This window comes from Lissotriton helveticus, chromosome 6 (genome assembly GCF_964261635.1).
Source record: "Lissotriton helveticus chromosome 6, aLisHel1.1, whole genome shotgun sequence".
Lineage (NCBI taxonomy): Eukaryota > Metazoa > Chordata > Amphibia > Caudata > Salamandridae > Lissotriton > Lissotriton helveticus.
In genome coordinates, this window is record NC_136067.1 from 255633706 (window position 1) to 255659068 (window position 25363).

Below are 25363 nucleotides of genomic sequence, written 5' to 3' on the forward strand. Positions count from 1 at the left end.
TGAACAGTAACCAGGGGTGTCCACTGATCGGCATCGAGGGAGAAAACAGGCAGTCCAAGCAAGCCTGTCTGCGGAGCTTGTTACATGCGGACATTGTGCATGCAATTGTGTCCACCTGACCTCTCTGGCGTCTGGGGGCTAGGTACAGTGCCGTCTGAAGGGGGAATGGTGTAGGACTCATCCGAAGTGGGGCAGCCTGGAGGTTCAGAACTCTCTTCAGCCGGTGTTCGACTGGGTGGCCGGAGGAGAATCAGGTTCAGGCAGTCCCTAACCCCCCGGAAGGGCCACCAGCAGCAGCCCCCCTCCATCTTTCCTAGTGCAAAGTTTCCGATCAGCCAGAAATCAGTCATTGTAGCTCATATGGCCCGGACCAGCACCTCTTGTGATCACTCCTTGAGCGAACATGGTGGCCGCTTTGGGATCAGTGAAATAGTGGGTCTTGCCAGAGTATAGTATTCTCAGGTTGGCAGGGTATAAGAGGGAGTATTTAGCCTCCATACGTAGTAGAATGCGTTTAGCTGGCAAAAAGTCTCTAGGTGCAGACCACCACAATGGTAAAGTTAGGAAAGTTGGAGCGTTTGTTTCCTTGGTAGTGAAGTAGCCGCTTATGTCTTGCCAGCCGCAGAACAGTGTCGCTGTCTCTATATTTTAGCAGCCTGACTATAATGAGGAGTGCAGGCAAGCCCAGGAGAGGCCGCTGCCCAAAAGACTTGTGGGCCCTTTCTGCAATGAGCATGCTGGGGTGCTTCTCCAAGCAGGTCACGGAGCATTGCTTCTACACCGTCCTCCATATGGCCCATCACCAGCATCGTCGATTCTGGCATAACTACAATGCAGAGGTTGTTTCTTCTCGATATAGCATCCAGATTGTCATTCTTGTTTCGAATCACTTCCAGCACGTTTTCCATCTGGAGCAACTTCTCGCTTGTTGCCGAGTAGTCATCTTCCATTTCCAATGTGGAAAGCTCTATTTGGTGGATGTGTTTGTCATACTTGTCCACTTTGTCCTTGAGGCTGTCAAATCTGTCTGCGAGGAGATCTATTTTAGTATCAATAGCAGTCAGACTCTGCTTAAGGTCCAAGACCATGGTGCGGATGTCAGATGCCTGAGTCAATCCCTCTCTGTCTGCGTGACGTAGCTGTTGATCATCCGGGGGTGTATCTATCGTAGAGGTTTGCCAGCGCTGTTCGAATGTGCCTTGGATAGCCTGGCATCGTCGTTCCCCTAACGTGTAGCTTTACCCGTGCAGCAGACTGCGGAATCAGGCAGCAGGCTGACAACACATCCTGTGGGTCCTGCCACTCCCCCACAAGGGTGCGGGGGGCAGGAGCAGACCCACGCCTCCCGGGCATGAGCCTAAACACTATCCAATTTACAAAATCAGCAGCCCACTTGAACAATGTCCATGCAGACTGTCTCAGTTCAGAGGCAGGGGGCCTCCTGTACTCCTAACAAGCCCCGCAACCCCCCGGTGCACCACTCACGGGCAGTACAAGCAGGCCTGGGTCCCCTGCGGATTTGCCTCCCCACCATTGATGGGAGCGTTGTCCGCATGAGGTGGCCAGCAAGCAAATTCCTACTCTAGTGGCACACAGATTGTGCAGACTACATGGGGATCAATCCAGGCAGCCTCTCAGCATTTACTTGGCAGCTGGCGCCTATAGCAGACCTCCCACCAGATTGCCCAGAAAAAACAGTGCTCTTCCAATGTCGTGGGACCGGATCAATGTGACTCCTAGTGCTCTTAACTTATTTATGCATGCAGAAGCTCTAGCATGATTTCTGGGTCCTGGGGTTGTCATGTCTCAGCTGGATAAGCGTCTCCCTCTCTATGTGGGCTGCCTGGTGGACCGCAACCAATATACAGGGAATGTCAGGGGGCTCAGCTTCCACCGATTGCTTCTTTTCTTCGGGGGGCCCACACACGCATGGTACAGCACAGCCCAGCATGTGATCGCATGTTTATCCAATCACAGTGCATAGTGCTTTATATAGCCATACACCAAATGTGTGGAAGTAGCGGATTGGTTGGCATTTCGGAAATTGAGGACGTTCGCATTTCCTAGTAAGTAAGCGCTAATGAAAAGCAGGGCGTTTGTTAAGCTCGAGAAACTTTGGTTTCATTTGATTATTTTCATAGAATATGTTAGGACATATTTCTTGAGAGCGCGTAGGTAGAACTTTCTCCTAGTCGCGCTAGAAGTTCTTTCTAATGCAACGGTCATTTTCGGTTTTAGACCTTCGTGAAACAGGGTGAACATTTTTAAGCTGGGCTATTTAGGGATTGCCATATGATTAGATGACATGATTTTTTCGTTTGCATATAAAGATAGAGTGTTAACCAATGTATTGGGATGTAGTTGTATATATACAGAGATGGTTATGAGGCTGATTGCATTTTTTCTTGATTTTTCTAATAGAGACCCCGGAAGAAGGGTCACCATAGACCCGAAATGCATTGGGTAAATGGGAAATGTTAATATGAAATGTCATGGAAACAAAAGGATTCGCAGTAATTAAAAAGATGAAATTAATAAATATGAGAGTTTGAAACAAGAATAATCTTATTGAATGGACTATTATTGTTTACGAATTTACCAGAAGAGAACCAAGCAGGTTCTAGTGAAAGTGTGCATAACATTACCATCTAGACAACGGGATTGCCCGCTGACTCCCAATCTTTTCATATGTTCACAAAGTGTTTTCAGACTAAACACTGGGTTAATGTTGCACAACAACGAATGGATTAAACAAGAAGAAAAAACAAAAAACTAGAGTGCTGGATGGACTCAATAAAGATTTAGTCAAACAGCACAGCCCAGCACCCAGGCCCTAGCACGTCAATCAGGCGCCTCCCTCACCTCCCCCTGGCGGGGGACTGTGTGACCCGTCTGCACCGGCCTTGATGGTCGACTTGGTTGCGGCATACACCACTCACTGCTGGGGCTCAGACGAGCAACCCTCCCGTCGCTGGCCAGTCACCGCAAGCAGCCTCTCTCAACGTCTCAGTCCACACCGAGGCGGAGGCAGGGAGCGCAGGCTCAGACCAGGCCTCAAGCAACATGTTGAGGAATCCACCCGTCAGCAGTCTTCTCGCTACACTGTGGTGTTCATTGAAGGGAGAGGGGACCATCAGCATGGGCACCCTCCACAGGGAGCCTCAAAGAGTGGTGGCCATTTTGTAGCGGGGCTCTCTGGCACACCCCAGTGTCTTGAGATTTAATGTTTCCCTTAGTGCGTCCAATTTCTTTCCTCAGATCCTTTCTAATGCACTGAACTGCTTGATAGTGCAAGGATTGAATACAAATCTTATATATCAGATTTAATACACCGGCTTTCAACTTAATTTTTTAGCAACACAAATAGACTTCTATATTGACACATTTAAAATATACATATTGTATGTGAAGAAACGTGTTATTTATATGGTATCAATTCTACATTCAAAGTCAAATATAATCATATTCTAAAATAAGCAAGCGTCTTGTTTTCTGGAACACAGAAACAAAGACAAAGCACTGTGGGTGCTAAAATCAAGCACCAGTGCTTTCACAAGTAAATCGCTCGTTTGTGAACCAATAGAATTGGGCCTCCATTCTTTCACTTCCTATTTCTGTAGTAAACTACAAATTTTGCAGTTCCATATGTAGCAATAGAATGTTTTTTTATTTCTATTTTAGTGTTCTATCTTGTTCTTTCCTGTACAGAACTGAAAGCAGGTGTGCTTCAAACAAAGAAACATTCAAAATATATCAGTTTTGGTTGTATGTTTCTGACTTACGGAGCTGCCTTACACTGCAAGCATAGGTAAGATTATGACTACTACAATAAAACAACTCGGGAATAGCCCTCAAGAAATATCTGAAAGGGAAACTTTGGAGAAAAGTTATTTATTTTGTTTATTCCCATGTTGGCCCGAATAACTGTTTTTAAACAGGATGCAACCTCTGATAGACTGCACACTTTAAACAATTTTCACAGACTGAAAACACCTTCAATTTAAAACTAACTCATGGAACACAGTAAAGTGAAAAATTATAAAGCTATTTTCCCAGCGTGTTTTGCAGTTCTGGGACACGTTGGTAGCAAGAGTAGCCTCTACTTCTTTATTTGAACTATACCATACTAGGCACTTCTATAGCACATAGATACCCAACGGGTCTCCCAGTGCTAAATGCCATGTCATTCGCATAGGGCTTTTCTTGTGCATTGCCCAACGGGCTATGAAGAGGGATTTAAATTGCATTCTATTGGATACTGGCAATCAGAGAAGGGACGCCAGGGACAAGGTAACAGGTTGTTTTAGTATTTTGGACCACTTGTGAGTCGCTTAACCGCAAACAGAGGACTACCCAAGTGTAGTGAATTACCGTAGTCTAGGCGGGACAACAGAAGAGCCTGGACTACCGTTCTGCGAGTGCCAGAGGGAAGTCAACTCAGAACCTTCCTCAGTCCCAAGTAGACAGAAACAGCAGGCTGCTAGTTTCCTCACTTGAACCTCCATAGTGAGGTAACTATCGAACCAGAAACCAAAACTTTGTGTTTCTGTTTTAGGAGGGAGGCTCCTAGGCAGTTAGGCCAATATAGGTCTGCCCAGTGGGAAGGGTTGCTGTGAACTACCAGTACCTCAGTTATGTCTCTGTTAAGCTTCAGACTGCTGCTTGACATCTAATTAGTAACTTCTCTTAAATAGGCATGTTGTTGACTAGAGTGCTGCAGTTTTGGGTGTTACTGAGGTGATTATTTGTGTGTCATCAGCATATGACACCATTGAGAATCCATGCCCAGCTATGATATCTGCCAGTGCTCGAACATAGACATTATACTGTGTGGGGCTTAATGACGAGCCCTGTGGCACTCAATGTTCCAAAGCCTGTGGGTCTGAGCAGAAAGTTCCCTCACATACTTGGAACCTTCTATTGCTGAAAAATGAGGCAAGCCGATTGAGAGCTGTACCCTTGATCCCCGCTTCTTCCAATCTTTGAGTATTGGGTGCGATGCAGTGTAAAAAGTAGCACTTAAATCCAGAAATATAACTGCCGCCTAGATCCAGAATTCTTTTTAGCTCATTGGTTACCACTTAGAGAACGGTTCCTGTGCGGTTTCCTGCACCAAAACCAGTTTGAGTAGGTTGAGAGTTCCCTGATCGTCCAAGAATGAGGAGAGGTTCCTGTTGACAAATGTCTCATCAATCTCTATGCCTTCACAGATTAGGTGTTCTAGAAACGACATGCACTGATATGCTGGTTGTGACTGTATTGGGGCTTATCTCAGCTTCTGGATATGAATCTCTGTGGTAGATATCAACCAGCCAGCAGCCAATAAAAATGCAGATTGCTTTGTACTCCACAGCTCTCTCATGTTCACCTGCCATTAAATGGTGCAAAGTTTCTATTATACATTTTCAAGTATGCCTTAAAAACGTTGGCCTTTACAACATCAGTGAATATTAATAATTTTCCAACCTTTCCATAGATGGTTTCTCTGTTGAGCACACACTGGATAGCAGAACTAACTTCAGAATTTTCCTTTTCAGCCAAAGCCTGGAAAAAGAAAAGCAAATGAGAAGTACTTCAATATCGCTTCTTGTGGTAACAATAAATCATCTTTAATTCACGCAAGTTCTAGTTTCGAATGAACAGGCTCTTTTTTTTAGCAAAGAAACTGTTGTGTAACCCTTCAATAAAGTCTTTACATAGAAGGCAGACTGTTCCATTGAAACCTACTATGGTAGATGTACCTTTTCAATGCTGCCTCTAACGTACACCCGTGATCTAAGCACTGATACTTAAAATTAAGAAAAACTAAAAAGAACTAAATCACAAGGATCTCACAGGGTTGTTATATGAGGTCTGTTAAACTTTAAAGATGATGGCTCTGGAGGAGCTACGCTGCGAACCAAGATGGCCGCATAAGCTCCCAGCTCCGCCGACCTCCACTGGCAGCTCGGATATCCTGCTTTCTATCCTTTCCTCACGCCGGTCTCCCGTGCACATGAAGTGCTCCTGACTCCTGCGGTGCAATCCCGGAATTTCCAACTTACCGGGAGACGAAGATATGTTGTGTTTTCTTCTCGGCCTACTTCAGGGCTGAAGCCGGGGCCTCGATTTCTAGCCCGTCCGGGTTAGAGTTGATCAACATCGGCTGTGAGACCAGGGTTGCGGCTGGTCTTCTGCACTCGGATCATACTTGCATTTACGATTGGCTACTCAGTAACCGGCTTACGCGAAGGACACGGTACAGTGACGCAAGTGCACATCGGTAGCACTCCGACGCCCGGAGACCCTGCTGGGGGGGCCGGGGTTGACGGGCTTGGGCCCCGCGAGCGGCAAAGGTGTCGATATTTCCAGTTTTGAGAGCGCCCACTGTTGTCATCGGCTCCGTGTGTGCCTGGTGCCTCTGAGTTGTTCCTCTCCGGGGTTCGAGTCCTGCTTCGTCGCTTCGCGGGAGGTGATGGAGGGGACAGACGGCACACCAACGTTGAGGTCCGTAATGGCCGCCATTGGGGCACTCCACTCTCAAATCACCGTCATGTACCATCAGTGGTCTGTAACGCTGGGCAACGTCTGTCTGAGACCGGACGACGACACTCCGACATGCCATCAGCAAACTGTGGTTCCCGTGGAGTACTCTGCCTACCATTTTGAGGTCCCCGTGCGGAAGCCTGATTCAGCCCGCTTTGATGACTCTGGCTTCATAGATAGCGCACCTATGATCATCGTCAGCTTTCCCTGCTCGGACCCTGCTCGGCGGAACATCGTTGCTAAAGGTCTTGATCGCCACAAACAGTTCTTCAGTGACTATCGGAGAGGTTTGCCATTCTTCTTCACTCTTCCTTGCCGGTTTTGTGGATGTTGTGAACTTCTATCCTGTCTTCGATCCGATTTCATTGACTTGAACTTTTATGAACGCTTCACTTTCCTCTTGGTGACTGTGGCCTGGGCCACAAGGGCTCTCATAAAGAACCGTACTGGCCAGGGTTGACTTTGACTTTTAGGGTTTGCTAATTTACGTGGTATGTGCCGGGATTGTACCTTATAGTGTAACGGGAGTCGGGTGGTTTTGTTGATGTCCTCCCCAGGCTGGGGTTTAATACTTTGCTTCCAACAGTGGATAATACGTCTTGGGGAGGTCGCTGATGGCGGGGGGTAAGGGAGCCCGGGAGTGTGTTTTTTGTTCTCCTCCTCCGCTTTTCTTTTCCTTCCTTTAGGGCGAGTTCCGGGGCGACAGGCACGCTGTTAGTGGGGTAGGCCGTAGCCATTACAGGGGTGCTGGGTGGGGGCATACGGGTGGGTTTGTTATTTTAGTTTGTTTTGTTCTATGGTCCCTTTCTTTCCTTTCTTTCTTTTCAGGGTGGTTGGCTGTTTATCCTTCAGTTACTTCTTACTCTATTGGGCGTCTATACTAGCTTTTACTTTACTGTCTCCTAAGAGTGGGTTTTCTGGATGGTACTCGCACTAGATCGCTCGCTAATAGATTATCCTTTACTCCTTGTCTGCCTCTGCTAGGCGTTGCGTTACTACGGCTACATTATTCGTTACCTTCTATTGACTGCAGTGCGAGGTACATCCCCCCATTTCTAATTGCTCCTTCTTATATGGTGTGACGCCTCTTATAGTAATGCCACTACTGCTTCTGAAAAAAAGAAACCTCTGTATTATCCTGTTTATTGATATCGCATTCTACCATACGCTGTAACTTGCATCACAGCTGGTGCCAGGGCTGTTGACTGATAAGTAAATTTCCTATTTGATTTGCTGAGTTTACGGCCGGCCCCTGTGGTTGTAGGCCTGTGCTTGTAATACTTTTGAATGCTTCAATAAAGGTTTAAAAAAAAAAAAAAAAAAAAGAAGATGATGGCTCTGCCACATTGGAGGAGCGATGAAAAACCTACCTTCTGTGGCAAATCCGGCCAACTACTAGTACTCCATTAGTACACATGAGTACACATTTAAATAAAAAACAAATGTCAACCAGTCGGCAGCCTTCCCACAAAACATAATTTTTCTCCCCTTGAAAGCCAGCTGCTCATATACACATTTGAAAAGAGTTTAGTGGAAATAATGGACTGAGCAGGCAATGCTTGGTAGCGGATCAAGGAATTATTTCAGTGAGCTACACATACTTATATGGCTCTTCTTCACGTGTCCAATTAATGTGAACAAATCAAGCAGAAGTTGAGGTGGAAAGCAGTTGCTGTGTCTGCTTAAGTTGCACTTTGTACACGAGTTGTAAAGCACAGCATGAAGTTGTCTCATGTACATTGTGTTATATTCCCTTGATTTGAATCATACATCATTTGCACCACAACATTTTCGCACCACAACATTTTCACGCTTCAATGCTTAGCAAATTTACAACAGATCTCTTGTGTAAATGTATGAAACAACATTTACAAAATAGGAACTTTCCCCAATCCGGAGGCTCTTCATAAACGTCTACCTTTGGTCACATTCAAAGTTCTTGAACAATATCTGTGATATTCAAAAGTTATACTAAGTTAATTTTATATTTTACCGTGTGGTGTGTCCCCAAACAATTTACTAGTTGTTTATTAAAGCTTTACTAATCCAAGGTAACACAGGAATCCTATTCCACTAACAAATTAGTAATTTTCTCAAAGAGGGAAATTAGATTTGTAGAACATAATTTGTAATAAACCAATTTTATTTCTTGTTTAAGAGTTGACCTACATAATCTACTTGCCTGTCATGCGCAGCCTTACTTGCAATAACGTTTTAAATAGTAAAGCATATTGTGTACAGTTTATTGATTTACCTTTTTTACTATATGAACCACAGATACCATTAGACAGTCTTCAGTGATTTCTGTAATATACAATTACTTAAATAACGGTAAGGGTGACTAGACAAGCACTATGGCACAAATCAGTAGGTTCAATAATCATAAAGTATAAACAGTTCATACGCTCGTCTTCCAGGGGTCTACCGTTAAGGCCCCAAAAGATCCAAACAAATGAAAATAGCAAGGAAGGAGAGTCTTATTCGTGAAAAAGTCTTGGGTACAAGTATTGTGTTCCAAAGTTTTATTGTTGCACAGTTTATCCAAAAATCAGCCACAGAAGTTTCGTTTTCCAATTGTGTAAACAGAGTCCAATTCAATCCAAATTAAATACAGTTTGGATAATACATGACAGCCAACGCGTTTCGTCCGGAACGGACATCATCAGGGCTCAGAACAACTGTATTCAATCGTGAAATGGAGGCTCCCACTCAATTTTAAGACCCCGTGTATTAATTCCTCCCTGCTCTGGTGTTGTATCTCAAAGTATCTGCTTCAAATCCTATTCAGGCCTGGATATATTAATTCATGCAAAAAATCGGCATCTCAATCTCCACAACAAAGAATCCAGAATTGATACCCCAAAACAAGTTTATGCAGTACAATCATTAACCACCATCTGAGTAAATAACGGTGATGTCTTAACTCGGGATCCAGGCCGGCGTCACTGAGTAAAAATACTTCCACTGTAATGTGTTTGTTACTGCTATTCCTAAAGTACATACATGGACGTATATAGTGTGAAACTAGCTATAATGTAGGGAGGCCAGATTACAGAGGAGGCTCATGGTTAGGGTGAAAAGGGTGAAGGCAAGGATTAAGATGGGGGCCTGGTGATTGAGAGGGCTACACAGTAAACTGCTGTGCCTAGACTGGGAAGGGGAAACCTCTGGAGGCAAGGAGATCCTTGGAATCATGGATGTGGAGTTCCAAGTTTTTGAGGTGTTGCTAGATGAGCAGGGTCCTGAGCTATTTTCTGAAGCAGAAGATGAATGAAGCCTGCAAGATTTATATTGGAAGAATAGCATGAGAAGGTGTGGTTTTCTCTTTTTTGCATCTACTGGTCTCTAGCCTGCTTGTGCTGTTACCACTGGTTTTTCAGAGACCTCACCTGCATCCCTGATATTAAGATTTTGAAAGCCTGTAACTGTAAGGTACCACCTTGGACCCCTTTGAATATAATGTAGCTTGTTTTGAAGGGGATGAATGTATGCAGAGAAACTTAATGCTGATGTCTGATCATCAGAGGTATTATATATTGAACTTTCAGAGTCCTTTGAGTGAGGCAAGCTGGTGGATGAAAGTTCTTTTTTGGGGGGGAAGAACGCCAGAGCCACCAGACCAGAATAGAGCCTGTAGCATCATTCTAAAATCAGTTTTTGCTATGAAAGGATTCAAATTTCAGCCAGGGAAAGTTGATACCATGTGTCTTGGTTTTGTCTGGACATGGAGCTTAGCTTTCAAACACACATTGCAAATGGCAGCCAAGGGATCGGTCACTAATGATGAGTAGATGGATTAAGTCTTCCTGGTTTATCTCAATAGCAGTCATGAACCAAGTGGGGTTTACTGGTGCTGGCAATGAGGAAAAGCTCAGTCCTGATTGGATTTAATTTGAGGTGGGACTTCCACATCCAGGCTTGCAGGGTCATACTAATATCTTTAGATATGGCTAAACATCAGCTGCATATTGAGGGGTCTGCCTGTAGGACTTCCAGTGATTCCTTGTAAAGACTGAGGATGAATGATGCCTAGATTGAGTTTGTGCAATGCTAAATGGTACCAGTATGGTGCCATTTAGCATCTTCTACAAGGCCTCTTTCCAGAGGCTGGTAAGTATTCACAGATTTCTCCACTTCTGAAAAAGCCCATGCTGGACTTAACAACTTCGACAATCACGTCTACCACATTAAGGCAAAATCATTGAGCACGTCATCACCATCCAGCTCCATAACAAACCAAATGCAACATAGCACCCTATAATCCTTCTAGCCCCACTTCAGATCACAGTGCAGCTGGGCTCGACAACCCTTTAATTAGAGTACCATGCCATGTAGAGCGTATAATGGTGACCCCCTGCCTTCTTTTCCTAGTCCTTGGCAGTGTTTGACACAGGCAACCATCATAACTTGTTGAATGTTCCAGCTTGTATATGGCCCAGGAAAGGACTATTCAATTGTTCTTTAATTTCTACTTGAAAAACAGTGTCCATCTGATGCAGATTATGAACTGGGTTTAGTTTCATTATTAGTTAAGGGATGACGTCATCTTTGTAGGAGACAAACTTCAAAGAAGGGAGTAAGTTAGTGAGCTATTATGTGAAGAGGGTGTTAATGAGGCCCAAAAGCAGTCGGTGTGGTGCAATAATTTTTCAATTGTTTCTTTGAAGAAATTGGTAAGGTCTTCAGATAGTGAATCTGGGGTCAATCAGATTCTTGTTACTTCAAGTGGTGGATAGTTTAGATTTTGGCGTTCCAACATATAGTAAGCATGGATTTCTGCTGTCATCTAGACTTTGTTGCTGAGGTTCTGTAGGAGGGTTTCAGCATTGATGCTAGGATTTGAAGTGGCTCCAAGTCTTGCAAAGTCTTTATGTAGAGCATCCATGAGGATATTTCAAAATCTCTGCTCAGTATCTTTGCTCTCTTGAGAGGTTGTGGGTGAGTGAAAAGTAACCTATGTGTAAGGTCCAGCTGAGCTGTTGCAGAGATTGACAGGTGACAGTGTTCAATGAGGTGCAGCCAAAATTCAGGATGCTGCCATCACCAGGTTGATCTTTACATCTGCATAATGGCCAGAGTCACTGAAACTAGCAGACTAAAATGAAAACCTGCCTTATTTTATATTCCATTGACAACTTTTAAAAGCTATTCCAATCTGGACTGACAGTTGCTTACCTCACCAGATCATCAAGGTTCCTCAAACTAAATCCCAACAAATGTTTTTAAAAAACCTAGAAATTAACTGACAAAAAATATTATTTTATAGCTAGGCCTTGAAATAATACACAAACTAATGTTTGAAAAGCCAAATACACTGAAATTCACCCGTTATAGTTCAGAGAGCTAAATATAAATTGCGCCCCAGCCATGTTATGTTACAGGGTTCTTTTGGAGCGCACGTACACCAATCTGTTTCATGGCGCTAGGTAACAGAAGGAAAGCCTGCCTAAAAACAGTTAGTCGTAGACTTGTTTAAATAGCCAAGTCAAATTTGCCGGAATCTCGAGTAGCAAGGGGTAGATCTGAACTCCTGAGGAATGGAGTTCCAAATTTGGGGGCAAAAACCGAGAAGTGGGAGCCTCCCAATCTCTGACTTAAACTATGGGTGGGGATGTATTTGTTTTTAATTCTGGTTGCTATAAAGGCAGGACTTCTACCATAAAGTGATACAGCCTGACTTGAAGATGGTACATTGAGCAACTGATAAGCAGTGAATGTGGCAGTCTCTTGGTTGTTGAAATATAAGTCTGGCTGTCTGGGTTTGTGAGTTGGAGTCTACAAGAGAAACACTTAAGAAGTCCCAAATAAAGAGAATTTGCATAGTCGATTCATGAAACGATTAAGGCAAGAATAACCTGGACCAGGTCTTCGGAGGTGAGAAACTTGCTGATCTTCTTGAGTTTTCGCAGCTGAAGAAAGCAGGCAGAGGAAAAGGGACCTAATTGGGGTTTTATATAAAGGTCTTTGTCATTGTGGACTCCTAGGCTTTTAACAGAGTGCTTAGGTTGTGGGGAGATGCCCATCAAGTTGGACTAAAAAGAAAGGTTCCACATCATTTTTTTTTAGTTATAACAATCTCTGTTTTATCAGAGTTAAATTCTAGTTGCCATGAACTGCTTCATGTATTACATCACTCATGACATGCTAAATTACTTCAATGATGACATCTCAAATCCCATCAATGCTGACATAATCCTAGTTAATGCTCATTAAATTATGGAATAAGCCCTTAGGACATTTTAGAAAACAAAGTAGGTAGTAAAAGGTTTTTTTAATGCCAAGTAAGATACTTTTGGTGGCTTATTAATGTAAAGTAAGATGTCCATCGCCGTACATGGTTGGACGCAGGGCCTGGCCTTTGGCTAGGCCTTCTGCCCAAAGCGATACCAAAGGGGATGATGGACGGAGCGTTTGAGCAAATCAAACACTCACCACCAGTCAACTGATCTGGGTTTAATCCATTACCATTCTTTATATAAATTTGTTTATTTCATCTGGTCAACAAGGTATGCCATACACTCTAGACTGTTAGTCTGTTACAAGGTATATCACATGACTTCGTGAACTTGCAATGAACATTTACAAATAGCTTTCGTTTCACATATCCTAGGTTGCCAACAGATTGTACATCTCCACATAAATCTGCAATAAGGGTCTTATTTCAACTTAGTTCTGCAATTCGTTGTGCGACATTAAAATATTTTTACAATACTTATATACATGAGATTGCAATATAGAGTTTCATGTCATATCCATAACTGCAAAAGGAAGTGAGGGTTAGAATAGAGTCACACCCACAGTTGTAAAGTCCCACCAATTTACATTTAATCATTATCCTCACGTACTGTCAGGAGGTATTGTGTCAGTGGCTCCCAAAAATCTCGGGGTCCTGACGAGGGTGGCAGTTCCTCCGCATATGTCTCCATAGTTTCCCTGCAGTATGTCATGTCCATGAGTCAGTCCTTGAATTTGGGGGGCGTTTACTACCCCATTTAATGGCTACCCTTCGTTTTGCAAGCAATAGTGCCACCACCAGAAACTTTCGCCTTCTTGACGGTATCAATTTATAAATTCCCAATAAGCATACTAATGGCGTGTTCGGCACCGGCTCAGCTAGCATTGCTGCCAACGCCTCTACAATTTCTTGCCAATAACCGTGTATTTGGGGGCATGCCCACGCCAAGTGGAGAAAATCAGCATTCATGGCATTACACCTATGGCAGCAGTCATGTGGTCTTAGGCCATATCTGTGGAGTTGGGTCGGGGTGTAATAAAACTGATGAAGGAATTTAAAGTGTATAATCCGTAGGTTACAGTATAATCCGTAGGTTACAGTTTGATGTCAGTAGGTGTAGATGTGTGCAGCTATATTCCCAATCCTGCTCCTCTATCTTGTCTCCTAGCAGTTTTTCCCATTTTGCTAATGATCTATTGACCGCTACGTTTTGCTCTGATTGAGACGCGTTATATAGTCGGGTGACTAACCTCTGTCGTGTTGTTGCTGTTAGTAGGGCCTGTAATGCCTGTAACGTTGGTGGCTCTTCCGGGTAGGTGCTGTATAGTTCTTTAGCCGCTGCTTGCAGCCGCATATGTGTAAATATCTTCATTAGTGTGTTGTGTGTGCTTAGCGATGGGTCTTTTCTTTGTAGGAATCTACCATTAGGGAAAACATCCCCCATAGTATAGAGGTTCATCTCCCCCATTAGTAGTAACATTTTCTTCTCTTTTGTCACTGATCGTTTCGGGTGATTGGCTAGGGGAAGCGCCGGTGCATAGACAGGCAGCTTGTCTGCCCTATGTGCCAGTATGTGCCATGCATTCGATGTGCAGTGGACAGGCCGAATCGTGTCGCTATATGCATAAGGCCTCAGGTCTGATAAGAAAGTGATCAATGGAGCGGGTTGTACACTATTCGTTTCCACTGCCACATGTGAAATGTAGCCATGTTGTTTGGTCCAATAGTGGGCATGTTGCGCTTGTGCGCAGTAGAAATATAGTTGTAGGTCTGGTGCCCCAAAACCTCCCATATGGTAGGGCTTCGTTAATATAGTCCAGATGACGCTGGCCTGTTTGCCCGCCCACGTTAGTTTCTGCATTGTTGACCGCAATTTTACAAAAAAGGCCTGTATGAGCCAGATTGGGATGTTAATGAACAGGTATAGAAACTTGGGTAACGCCACCATTTTCTGCAGTGCAATCCTGTCCGCCAGTGACAGGGGCATCTGTATCCATCTAGCTATTTGCTCATCAAGTTTAGTCAGTGCCTTGCAATAGTTTTCCCTTATGACTAGTTCTGGGTCCCTATGTATCCATATCCACGGATATTTCACTGGGTCAGTTTGCCATCTCAGAGGATAGTCTAACGTTGGCTGGGTTGTAGCCGGTGTTAGGGGGATAACCATCGATTTGTCCCAGTTAAATATTATCCCTGCATATTGCTCAAAACGGATATACTCTCGTATGAGGCTGTTTAAATGTGTATTAGGGTGACGTGTAAATAATACCATGTCGTCAGCGTATAATGATATACTGATGGGACGTAAGCTAAATTGTAATGCAGCCTCCCGATGGCATTGACAAATCCTACATGCAAGGGGTTCCAGAATCAGAGTGAAAAGGAACGGTGATAGCGGGCAGCCTTTCCTCGGTCCCCTTTTTACCTCTATAGGGTCCAATACTTGTCCATTTAGCCGAATCCTGGCTGTGGGGGCATGATATAAAATTTCTATCCATTTTATAAAGTGTTCCAGGAATCCCATTCTATGTAGCACCACAAACATGAACGATCACTCCACTGAATCGAAAGCCTTTGCAGCATCTAGCAAGGCCGCTGCCGCTGGCAGGTCCGGATCCGGCTCATGAAATAGAGCAAAAATGGTGCGTATGTTTAGGGTAGTTGATCTAGTGGGTACAAAACCTGCTTGATCGGGTAGTACTAACTTCCCCTGCAATAATTGTATCGTAGTGGCAATGACCTTTGCTAGAATCTTTTTGTCTATGTTTATCAATGACAGGGGGCGGTACGAGTCACAACGTGATAAGTCTTTGTCTGGCTTGGGGAGGGTCACCAGGAGCGCCTCTCTCAGCGATGCGGGGAGGCTACCTTCGTCATACGCTTCTGCGTACATTTCAGCCAAACGGGGTATCAATAGATCTTTGTATGTTTTATAGAATTCCCCAGGCAACCCGTTTAGTCCGGGAGCCTTGTTGTTTGGTAATGAGTTTATTGCGTCTGTTAGTTCATTTTTTGTGATGTGGTGGCTTAAGAATTTGCGGTGAGTGTCTGAGAGACATGCTAGGGCTACGTCCTGGAGATAGTGGTTTATGTCTACCGTTGTAGTGCTGGTTTGTTGATCATAAAGCTGTGTGTAGTAGTTCTGGAAGCATTCAGATATGGACTTAGTGTCATACTGCATTTGATCAGCTGCATCCCGTATCTGCAGTATGTATGGGGTTGTGTAAGAAGGTCTAATCTTGCTCGACAAAGCACACCCCGGTCTACCACCCTCCCCATAGTTCCTCGCTATGTATCGTTTTGATTTGTATTTTACCTCATCCATGGCATATTTCTGGTACTCTTCCATCTTGTCCCTTATCCTTCCAATAAAATTGGATTTTGTGTCTGTGTGTGTTCCGCTTCAAGTGCACCAATGTCCCTTTCTGTTATGGTTAGTTGCTGTTGGATATCCTTCAGGATCCCAGCATGTTTATTAATACAGTGACCACGAACAGTTACCTTGAATGCTTCCCACAATGTCCCCACACTGTCCACAGATCCGGTATTCAGCTCAAAGTAGTCTACAATTGCCTGTCGGAGCTCGCTCCTGAAGACTTGGTCTAACAGAGCGCTACCTTGCAGTCTCCATGTGAAATGTCTAGGTATGTGAGTTGGGATCTCCAACGTGAGGCTAACCGGGGCGTGGTCTGACAGTGTCTTGGGCAGATGTTTGACCGCTCATGTCCATGTGCATGCTTCTGCCATCAGTAGCCAGTAATCTATCCTAGACCACGTATTGTGTGTCGTAGATGTGCATGTGACTTCCCTGCGATCCCCATTTCTCAGTCTCCATATGTCAGTCATTCCCCATGTTACCATACCATCTTTAAGGGCTTTGGCTGCCCGTCTGCCATACCTCTCGTTACCAATCGATCTATCAAGTGCTGTGTCCAGACAGGTGTTGAAAACTCCCCCCATTTTTCTGGCGCACTCTGGAACTCTCTAAGTTTGGCCCATATCTCGGCATAGAAACCGGGATCATCTATATTTGGGCCATATGATGTGATCACAGTTATCACAGTTACTGCTGAGCCCCCAAAATTGCCTTGTACTATAACGTACCGACCTTGATCATCGCGCAAAGCATGGAGTAATTGGAATGGGGTATTCCGTCTGACTAGCAGTAGAACCCCTCTTGCATACGTGGAGTACGATGATGCCAAGCGGTATACCGCCCACCTGGTGCCCACCCGTGTTTCAGTTGTGGGGTTTAGATGCGTTTCCTGTAGGCACGATACACCAACACCATGTCTATCAAGATTGCAAGTACTTTACGTATTTTTTGTGGGTTTTGAACCCTTGAACATTCCATGTTAGAAACGTTAATTTTCTAGCAGTCAGTCAAGTGTCAGCCATGTGCATATAGCACAGCTTGGCGTTGCATTAGTCCTTGTACAGTGTATGAGTGCAGTGGCAGTTGCGTCAATAGTTTCATTTCGTCGGCCAGACATTTTGCAATATCCCAACTCCCCACTCCCACCCACTCCGCCCTAGCTCCAATGGCGGTTAAACATGAGAAACATCAATAAAAAGAGAAAGAGAAAAAAAAAAACCTTACAACAAGCTAATGTGGCGTACACAAGAGGGCGGGGGTTGCCAGCCCGTTTCCTGTGGGACCCCCACATGGGCAAACACCCTGCAAGGATGTATACATCAAAACTGGATTTAACATGGTATGTGATTTAAAGGTGCGCCTGACGAATCCGCCATAAGTCTGTAATGTCTCTGAGGGTGCGCACAGTTCAAACATATTCAGTCACACTACCCAGTACATCAGTTTACCAAGTGATACATAGTACAATGTTGTTCAACTTATCTGCGCTGGGCACTTGACCGGTCGGGTGTCATCCATCCACCATCTGCTTGCTTTGTAGTCCAGCGGGTCACTTAAAGCTCACTTCGGTTATGCCGCAGTTCCTGGAAAGTATGCTGTAGCCTTCTACCGCCCAGTACACAACAATACCAACTTCTACCAGTATCTGTTTCAGTACGCAACCGTACCTCGCCTCCTAGGCCCATCAGGTTTCTCCAAGTGTATTAGCGGCGGTCGTTAGCTATTGCAATGCGCCGTTATTCCACGTCCGAGGTTGTATGCTGTTCCTCCAGGTCTCCCCGCGGTGATCTCCATCTGGGTTTTGAATGTTCTTTCTGTTGGAGGAATTTTAGTACGTCTTTAGGGTCATTATAGATTTTTGCCTTTCCCTCATCCGTGACCCTTAATCTTGCCGGATATAGCGTTGCATACAGGATGTTTAGGTCTCTCAGTTTTTGTTTCACTTGGTTGAACTTCTTTCTCGCTTCCTGTACAGATATCGTGAAGTCAGGGTAAATTGATATGTCCATGCCCTCATGTGTCAGCTTTCCTAACTCTCTCGCCTTCCGATCCCTATAGTTCAGTATCCGTGCTATAATCTGCCTCGGTGTTGAACCGGTCAGCGGTTTGGGCGCCAGGGATCTGTGCGCTCGCTCGACGATGAATATCTCGGGGAACGTGTCCCGGCCCAGCATTGTAATTAGCAGTTGCTCAACATACCGTTCCATAGGACCCGTGTTTGTTGTCTCCGAAATGCCCGTCAGGCGAATGTTGTTCCTGCGGGATCTCGCTTCCAAATCCTCCGCCTTTGCCGAGATAGCCGCCAGTTGCTTGTCCATCTTTGTCTGTTTCGCATCCATCTGTACTTGAGTGTCCTCGGCATCAGATATTCTGCGCTCGGCCATGTCCAGTCGTTCTGTATGCTTATCAAGGCGCTCAGACATCCTGTCCACTCGAAATGCGAGAGAGTCTATTTTCCCATCTATATTGGTGAGAGCGGCCTGTATCGTTGTGAACATCGCCTGTACCTCAACATTTGTTACTCTGCCACTGGATCCCGCTTCCTCCTGTTGATGAGGTTGCTCTTCTGTTCCCCGATCCATTTGTTTCTTAGTATGTTCAGACGATATTTTAGACAGGGTTCTATCCGTTTTGCCCGTATTTCCAGCTTCCGGCCTGCCTCTGTACCTACGTCCTTGTGTATCCATCACCATTCTTTAGCTCACTCCACCACCCCAGTTCAGACATGGCCATATGCAAATCAGTCTGACCCTGTGCCTCATGGGAACAGTCCAGCCCGAACTGCCAAGCCATGTCTTCCCTGGACAGGAAACAAGCATCCTGGGACCGGTTTCGGATTCATAATCCTCATCAGCCAGGCTATCTTTAATCCAGTGGTAGAGTGAGCAAGGGACCCACGTCTGGGCATACCCTGCCAACTTAGGCCTTGTACCCACCCACGCCCGCTGGCTTGCAACTCCTTGCTGCGCACGATCCTTATTCGAGATTAGCAGTAATCAAAGTCATGTGGGTGAGGTGCTGCTGCCTGATTGAAAGAATACTCTCCTTAGACAATAGGCTGCGGCCAAGGCTCGTCTACTCTCTGTCACTATAAATGTTTAGCAGCTGTCTATCCCTTATTGCCATTTTCGCTTCCACCTTTGTAAAGACATTCACTAAACAACAGTTCAGCTGCGGATCCCCTGGGGCAAAGCAAGTCAGCAGAGCGTGCCTTCATTTGCATATTCCTTTTTGATTAAAAGGAGCCTTTAGTAGCAGACTCCATTCAACCATTAACTCCTTGCAGGAGCATATCAAGTGTGGAAGATCTTTGCAGTTGCAGATTAGGCAGCAATCGTTCTGTATGTGGTTTCACTGCCAGGGAGAAAAGTTTAACAGAGAAGGAAGCAAAACTGAGCAGTACTTCAGGAACTTCTCCTTAACAGTGTTTGTGTGGGTAATATAGAAGTATTGTTGAGGTGCAGCTGTTCTATAATTGTTTAGAGACAGCCAAGCATGGGCTCTACATGCTAAAGAAGCCTTGTCCTCAGTCATTGAAAGGAATATCATCATTTTGGAGGCTAACTGTTTCCCAGAGATGGATCAGCCCAGTAATAGATAGCGGTTCATCGAGGTAGTGTCTCGCAACCGAAGTGCCCCTTTTCTGCAAATCCTGTCACAGATGGAAACTCAGGGTGTTGGGGTCAGCCTTCCCGATCTTATTACAACAGTTTATGTAGACCCCCTCCCCGCCCCCTGGTCTTGCCAAAGTCTGCGTCTTCAGACCAAATTGTAACCTAATCTGAGCCGGAGATGTGTAATTATGAAGGTTAAAGATTATTCTATACGTTCTAGTCATGATGCTGTAGAAGATGGTGGCATCCTTTCCACTCATTAGTTCGCTACCGTATGCTATAGTGGGTAGCAGATTGGCTTACATGATCCGAACAAAAAGGAGTCAAATGTTGGACCTGATCATTTTCTCTTTAGATTTCTGAATGTTATGGCCAGGGCCATTCCTTTCCTCTTCATGGCCTCTTTCTGAGCAACAAAGGATCCATTTGTGTCAATAATTACGCCCAGATATTTATATTCAATTGCTGAGTCAATTCTCTTCCTGGCCCAGTACCAGGTTGTGAGTCTTCTCTTTACGTTGCTGAACGACAAGGTTTTTTTTTCTAAATGGATGGTCTATACATTTTCAGTTGAATATTCCTGTGTGATGTTCAGACCCACCTGAGTGTGGCTCACCAGGACAAAGTCATCAGCATATAAAAGGCTACAGAGGGTCATGTCACCCAGTTTGGGTGCCTGGGAGTTGCAGGTGTTTAACTTTGGTGTTAAGTCTTCAAAAAAAAAGTGGAACAGAGTGGGAGTGAGCACACACCCCTGCGTCAATCCTTTAGTTGTTGGGAATGGTCTAGAGATGTGTGTTCTAGTGCTCAACTTAACCTGCACCCACATATCCGTGTATAGCCTGTTCAATAGAGCCGGTGGAATGTTCCAATGTGCTAGTTTACGCCAACGTTTGCCCCTATCCACATGATCAAAAGCTGCCATATAGTCGGTAAAGCAGATGTGCAAAGGCATCCTGGAGCCTTTTGCCGCATCAACCAGGAGGGATAGGGCCAAGATGTTAGTTGTGGTACCCATCAGTTTGGAAAACCCTGTCCGGTTTAGCAGAATTATGGCTTAATCTGAAGCCCAGTTGGATAGTTCCTCAAGCAGTGTTCCAGTGAAGTATTTAGTCTCATTATCAATCAGTGCTATGGGGGGCGTGGCTAAGCGCGCATCGGGAATGGCCGCCTTGGGGTAGAGCTCTGCTCTGAGCTCCCCTTCCCGGCGCATTTCTCCGGTGAAACACTGCCTGCAGCCGGCTGAAAACCACCGGCGCTAACGACAGACATTGCCCCTGGACACCCTGCCAAATTTGGGATCGATCGGTTCCAGCGGGACGCACCGAGGATTCTGCGGCGCTGAGGCCGTGCACATCGCCCCCGTCCTCGGCGGGCACTCAGGAAAGACCGAGGCTTCAGCAGGTGCCGAGGGCCCGAAGTTGCGGCCTGCACGCAGAGCAGACGCACGGAGCTGCGGTGCGGGAACGGAGCACGGACCCGGCCTGGCCTGACCGGGGGACCTACATGCCAAGTACCAACTGTCTCGACGCTTGACCAGCTGGACAACTGAGTGTACCTGGATGGGGCCGACCTGACCGCCATGGACCGGAGGTAGGGGGAGAGGAGCAGATCCACCGGCAGCGGAGGCCTACACCTGCCCACCGAGAGTGCCTGAGGCCCTGCCCCCCCACCGGGCGATTAGCAGTGACGGTGCTGTGCGGCCACGAGTGGTGAGTGGTACGCGACTGGGTGGCAGACCTGGTCAGACTGACGACGCAGCTACTGGCGCCCAGCGGCGCATTCAACGGGGGCGAATCACCCACGTATTGGCCAGAGGTGGAGGGAACACGCGGGCGCCCGCGACCGGGGAAGCACACCGCCCACAACATTACCTGCACCACGTGAGCGGCGCAGTGGCCTGCACGACCCACCACCACACCTGACTCGCCGCAGGGGGGCACGAGCCGGCCCCGCGCTCCATGCAAACAAAGACGCGACGGCCTAGCTGATGCCGGACGCCGCAGGCCGCCGACACGAGGACACAGACACAGACACCTGCTCACCTACGGGCCGCGAGCGCTGAGGGGTAGTCCATTGCCCCACCACACGGCAAACGCACGCGCAGGCTGGCCCCCTGGGGGTGGAACACGCTACTGGTGCGGGAGCAGCGCAGTGGCGCAGATGTCTAACGGACCTAGAACACGAAATGGGACCGGCGGAGCGAACTCAAAGGGCAAGATGGACAAATCAGGGAAGAGCAACGATCCGGACCAAACATCGGCGAAACTAGACACCATGCTGGCAGCAATGGAGAGGCTAGAAGAATCCATACAACTGACCCGCACCTCCCTGGCCACCAAAATTGATAGCGTGGTCATAGACCTGACACACCTGAGAGCGGACCATAAAAAACTGGCAGACCGCACCACAACTCTGGAGGGTACTATGCAGACGCTTCAGCCTCAAGCCGACCAGTCACACAAGCAAATACAGGATTTACTGAACAGGGTGGAATTCCTGGAGGACAGAGCCGAGGATGCGGAAGGTAGGACCCGCAGGAACAAGGTGCGCTTGGTCGGGGTCCCGGAGAAATGGGAAGGGAGGACCCCAGAGGAACACATGGAACAGTGGCCAAAGGACATACTACCGGAGGGATCACTCTCCCCACACTTCGTAATAGAACGTGCCCACAGAGTCCCCACCAAACCTCTAGCAACAGGCTCCAACCCGAGGCCCATGCTGCTCCGCATAATGAACTATCGAGACAGAGACTCCATACTGCGAGAAACACGCAAACTCCAAGAGATCCGGATTGAAAACGCGTCAGTAATGTTCTTTCCGCACTACACCGTACAGGTACAGCGGCAAAGACATTCCTTTATGGCGGTGAAAAAACGCCTGAGGCAGTTGGGCCTGCAATACTCTTTGCTATTTCCTGCGAAATTGAGAGTTGTAGCCGGGGAGCGAACTCATTTCTTCACGGACCCCACAGAAGTGGAGTCGTGGCTGGACAGCGGAGTAGACACAGACCCCAGAACGAATGCAGGTCCTGCACCCCGGCGACAATCCAGAGGCCACAGGCGAAGGCGTAGACTGAGACTGAGACACGAACAGCGACAAGACCCTCCCCTCCAGCAGACGCTGCGAGGCAGGAGAAACAAGACGCCCTCCGCCTAGTGATGGAACTCAGCGGATCCCCCGCGCAGAGCGACGCGGCGGGCGGCAGCGCGCAGGACCTCCCCAGCGACGACGAAGCCATTTATGGTATATCGGACTCCCCGACATCAGAGGAACGACCGGACGTCACTCCCCAAACGGCGGACTACATCAGCTAACTGCTCAGCGTGTACAGCAACCTGTAGAGACAATCGCAGAAAGCCACCGCAGCGAATCTGACAGAACACGCCAATGTAGCCGCGAAGCAGCGGTGGCAGGGGGCACACAAGGCAGCGACCTACACCCTCGACCCTACAAGTCGAACATGAGGCGAGCGCGCACTTGAAGCCTCTTCAGTGAGCAAGAGACCAAGAATCGACACTGGGTGCCCGCACTTGGCCGGGGTACAGCTAGAGAGACGCTTCACTTTACCTGGCAGCAGATCGTCTGGGACACGTAAAGTATAGAATTTGATGCATGTACAGAAGGGGCACACTGTATGCGCGGGCGGTTTAGGCTGGCACACTCCTCCCGGGAAGGCGGTAGGCCTTCACATAACAACTATATTGACTTGAAACCACTGCTCACGTGCACATAGCACAAACACCCCCTTAGATTTGAATTTTCTTGCTCTCCTAGAGAGTATGGACGGGAGCACGTTTCGCATCCGACCTTTTGGTATTTTGAAAGTTCATAATGTTCATTGGCTTATTGTTCCGTTAGCCATGTTTCCTTCCCTTCCTATGGTCTCAGTGCAGTGGTGTGCCAACTTATGTGTTTACTCGATTGCAGGGACTGCTTGCCCGATGACGGGCGCGAGTTTTACGGGGAGGTGGTGGGAGGTCTGGGAAAGGGATGTCGTTGAAAAGTTGTAATGACAGCCATTAAGATATGTATGTGGAATGTGAGGGGTATACACACACCGTCCCGCCGTTACCAAATCTACTCGTACCTCAAACGCCATCACGTAATATTGCCCTCCTACAAGAAACACACCTTTCCGCCACGGAAACTCCCACACTACGCCGCAGGTGGCGTGGCCAATTATATGCTATGGGTTTCTCATCATATGCTAGGGGGACGCTGGTGTGGACGTCCACGTGGACCCCGAGGGGCGATACGTGGCAGTCCACGGAAGGCTGGATGGAAACCCATTGGTGCTAGCCTCCGTGTATGCGCCCATCACTGGACTGGCGGATTTCCTTGCCCAATTGTCACACACATTGGCCCCCTGGCATGGTGTCCCCTGGGTGCTTGGTGGGGACTACAACAGCTCATTAGATCTAGCCCTGGACCGATCCTACCCCCCACCACCCAACTCACAGGCGCAAAACACTGCGAACACACTCCAGGCATGGTCCGCACAGTGGGATCTCCATGATGCATGGCGCGCTCGTAATCCACACTCCAGAGTCTACTCATATTATTCAGGAGCACACGCCCTACATGTACGCCTTGATAGGTATATGGTAACCAATGGGATCCTACCACATGTCACGAACACCTGTTACATGGGCCGCACACACTCAGATCACAACCCACATCTTTTGGATCTGACATGGGAGCAACCACGGCCCCCGATCCCTACATGGCGGTTACAACCTGACTTACTACTGGATGGCCCGTTTCGAGGATCCATATGCACGCAAACAGCACACTATTTCGAAGACAACTCTGGCACGGCGTCGACACCGCAGATTGAATGGGACGCTTTTAAAATAGTACTCAGAGGACAATGTCTAGGAACCCAGGCCCATTCCCGACGACAGTTAGAGGCGGATCTCAGACACTTAGAATCGGACTTGATACAAGCGGAACAAGCAGCAGCTACAGGCGCGACCACCGACTTATTGGAGGCGCAGGCAGAACATGCCATATTGATTGACAGGTTGAAAAACATTAATTACAAGGCGCACTCAGCCCGCACACATCACACTGGGGACAAGCCTGGTAAGCTATTGGTCTGGCTGATACGACGCGAAGAACGCGCAACGCCAGTGACGGCGATACAACCAGTCGATGGCCCGAAGGTATATACCCAGGCGAAAATACATGAGGCCTTTGTGGCGCACTACAGCGTGCTATATGTGACCCGACTTCTGACTGCGCAACCCACCATAACTGCGTATCTAGACGACGTCGCGCTGCCTGCCCTGACAGACGACCAGCGGGATGACCTAGGGTCGCCGTTGGTAGCAGATGAGCTCCGTGAAGCCATCTTTGCCCTCTTGAATGGCAAAGCCCCCGGCCCAGATGGGCTGCCAGCGGAATATTATAAAGCCTGCTCCGATATCCTGATCCCGGAGCTCCTCAAGGTGTACGCAGCGGCGCTGGAAGACTCGGCTTTACCCCGGTCAATGAATGAGGCGACACTGGTGTCCCTTCTCAAACCGGGTAGAGATGGCACGCTCCTCGGCTCGTATAGACCGCTTGCGCTGCTGAACACCGATTATAAGATTCTGGCTTCGACCCTGG

General features: G+C 47.0%; 1 protein-coding gene across 2 annotated transcripts in view; it reads right to left on the reverse strand.

Annotated features, from left to right (window-relative positions):
- The window catches only part of LOC144761320 (protein FAM228B-like), a 223841-nt gene that overhangs the window by 103291 nt on the left and 95187 nt on the right, over window positions 1-25363 (reverse strand). For both annotated transcript variants that reach the window (XM_078646761.1, XM_078646760.1), the window contains exon 5: window positions 5467-5544. In XM_078646761.1, coding sequence (XP_078502887.1) covers window positions 5467-5544 — 78 coding nt within the window. The remainder of the gene's footprint in view (window positions 1-5466; window positions 5545-25363) is intronic.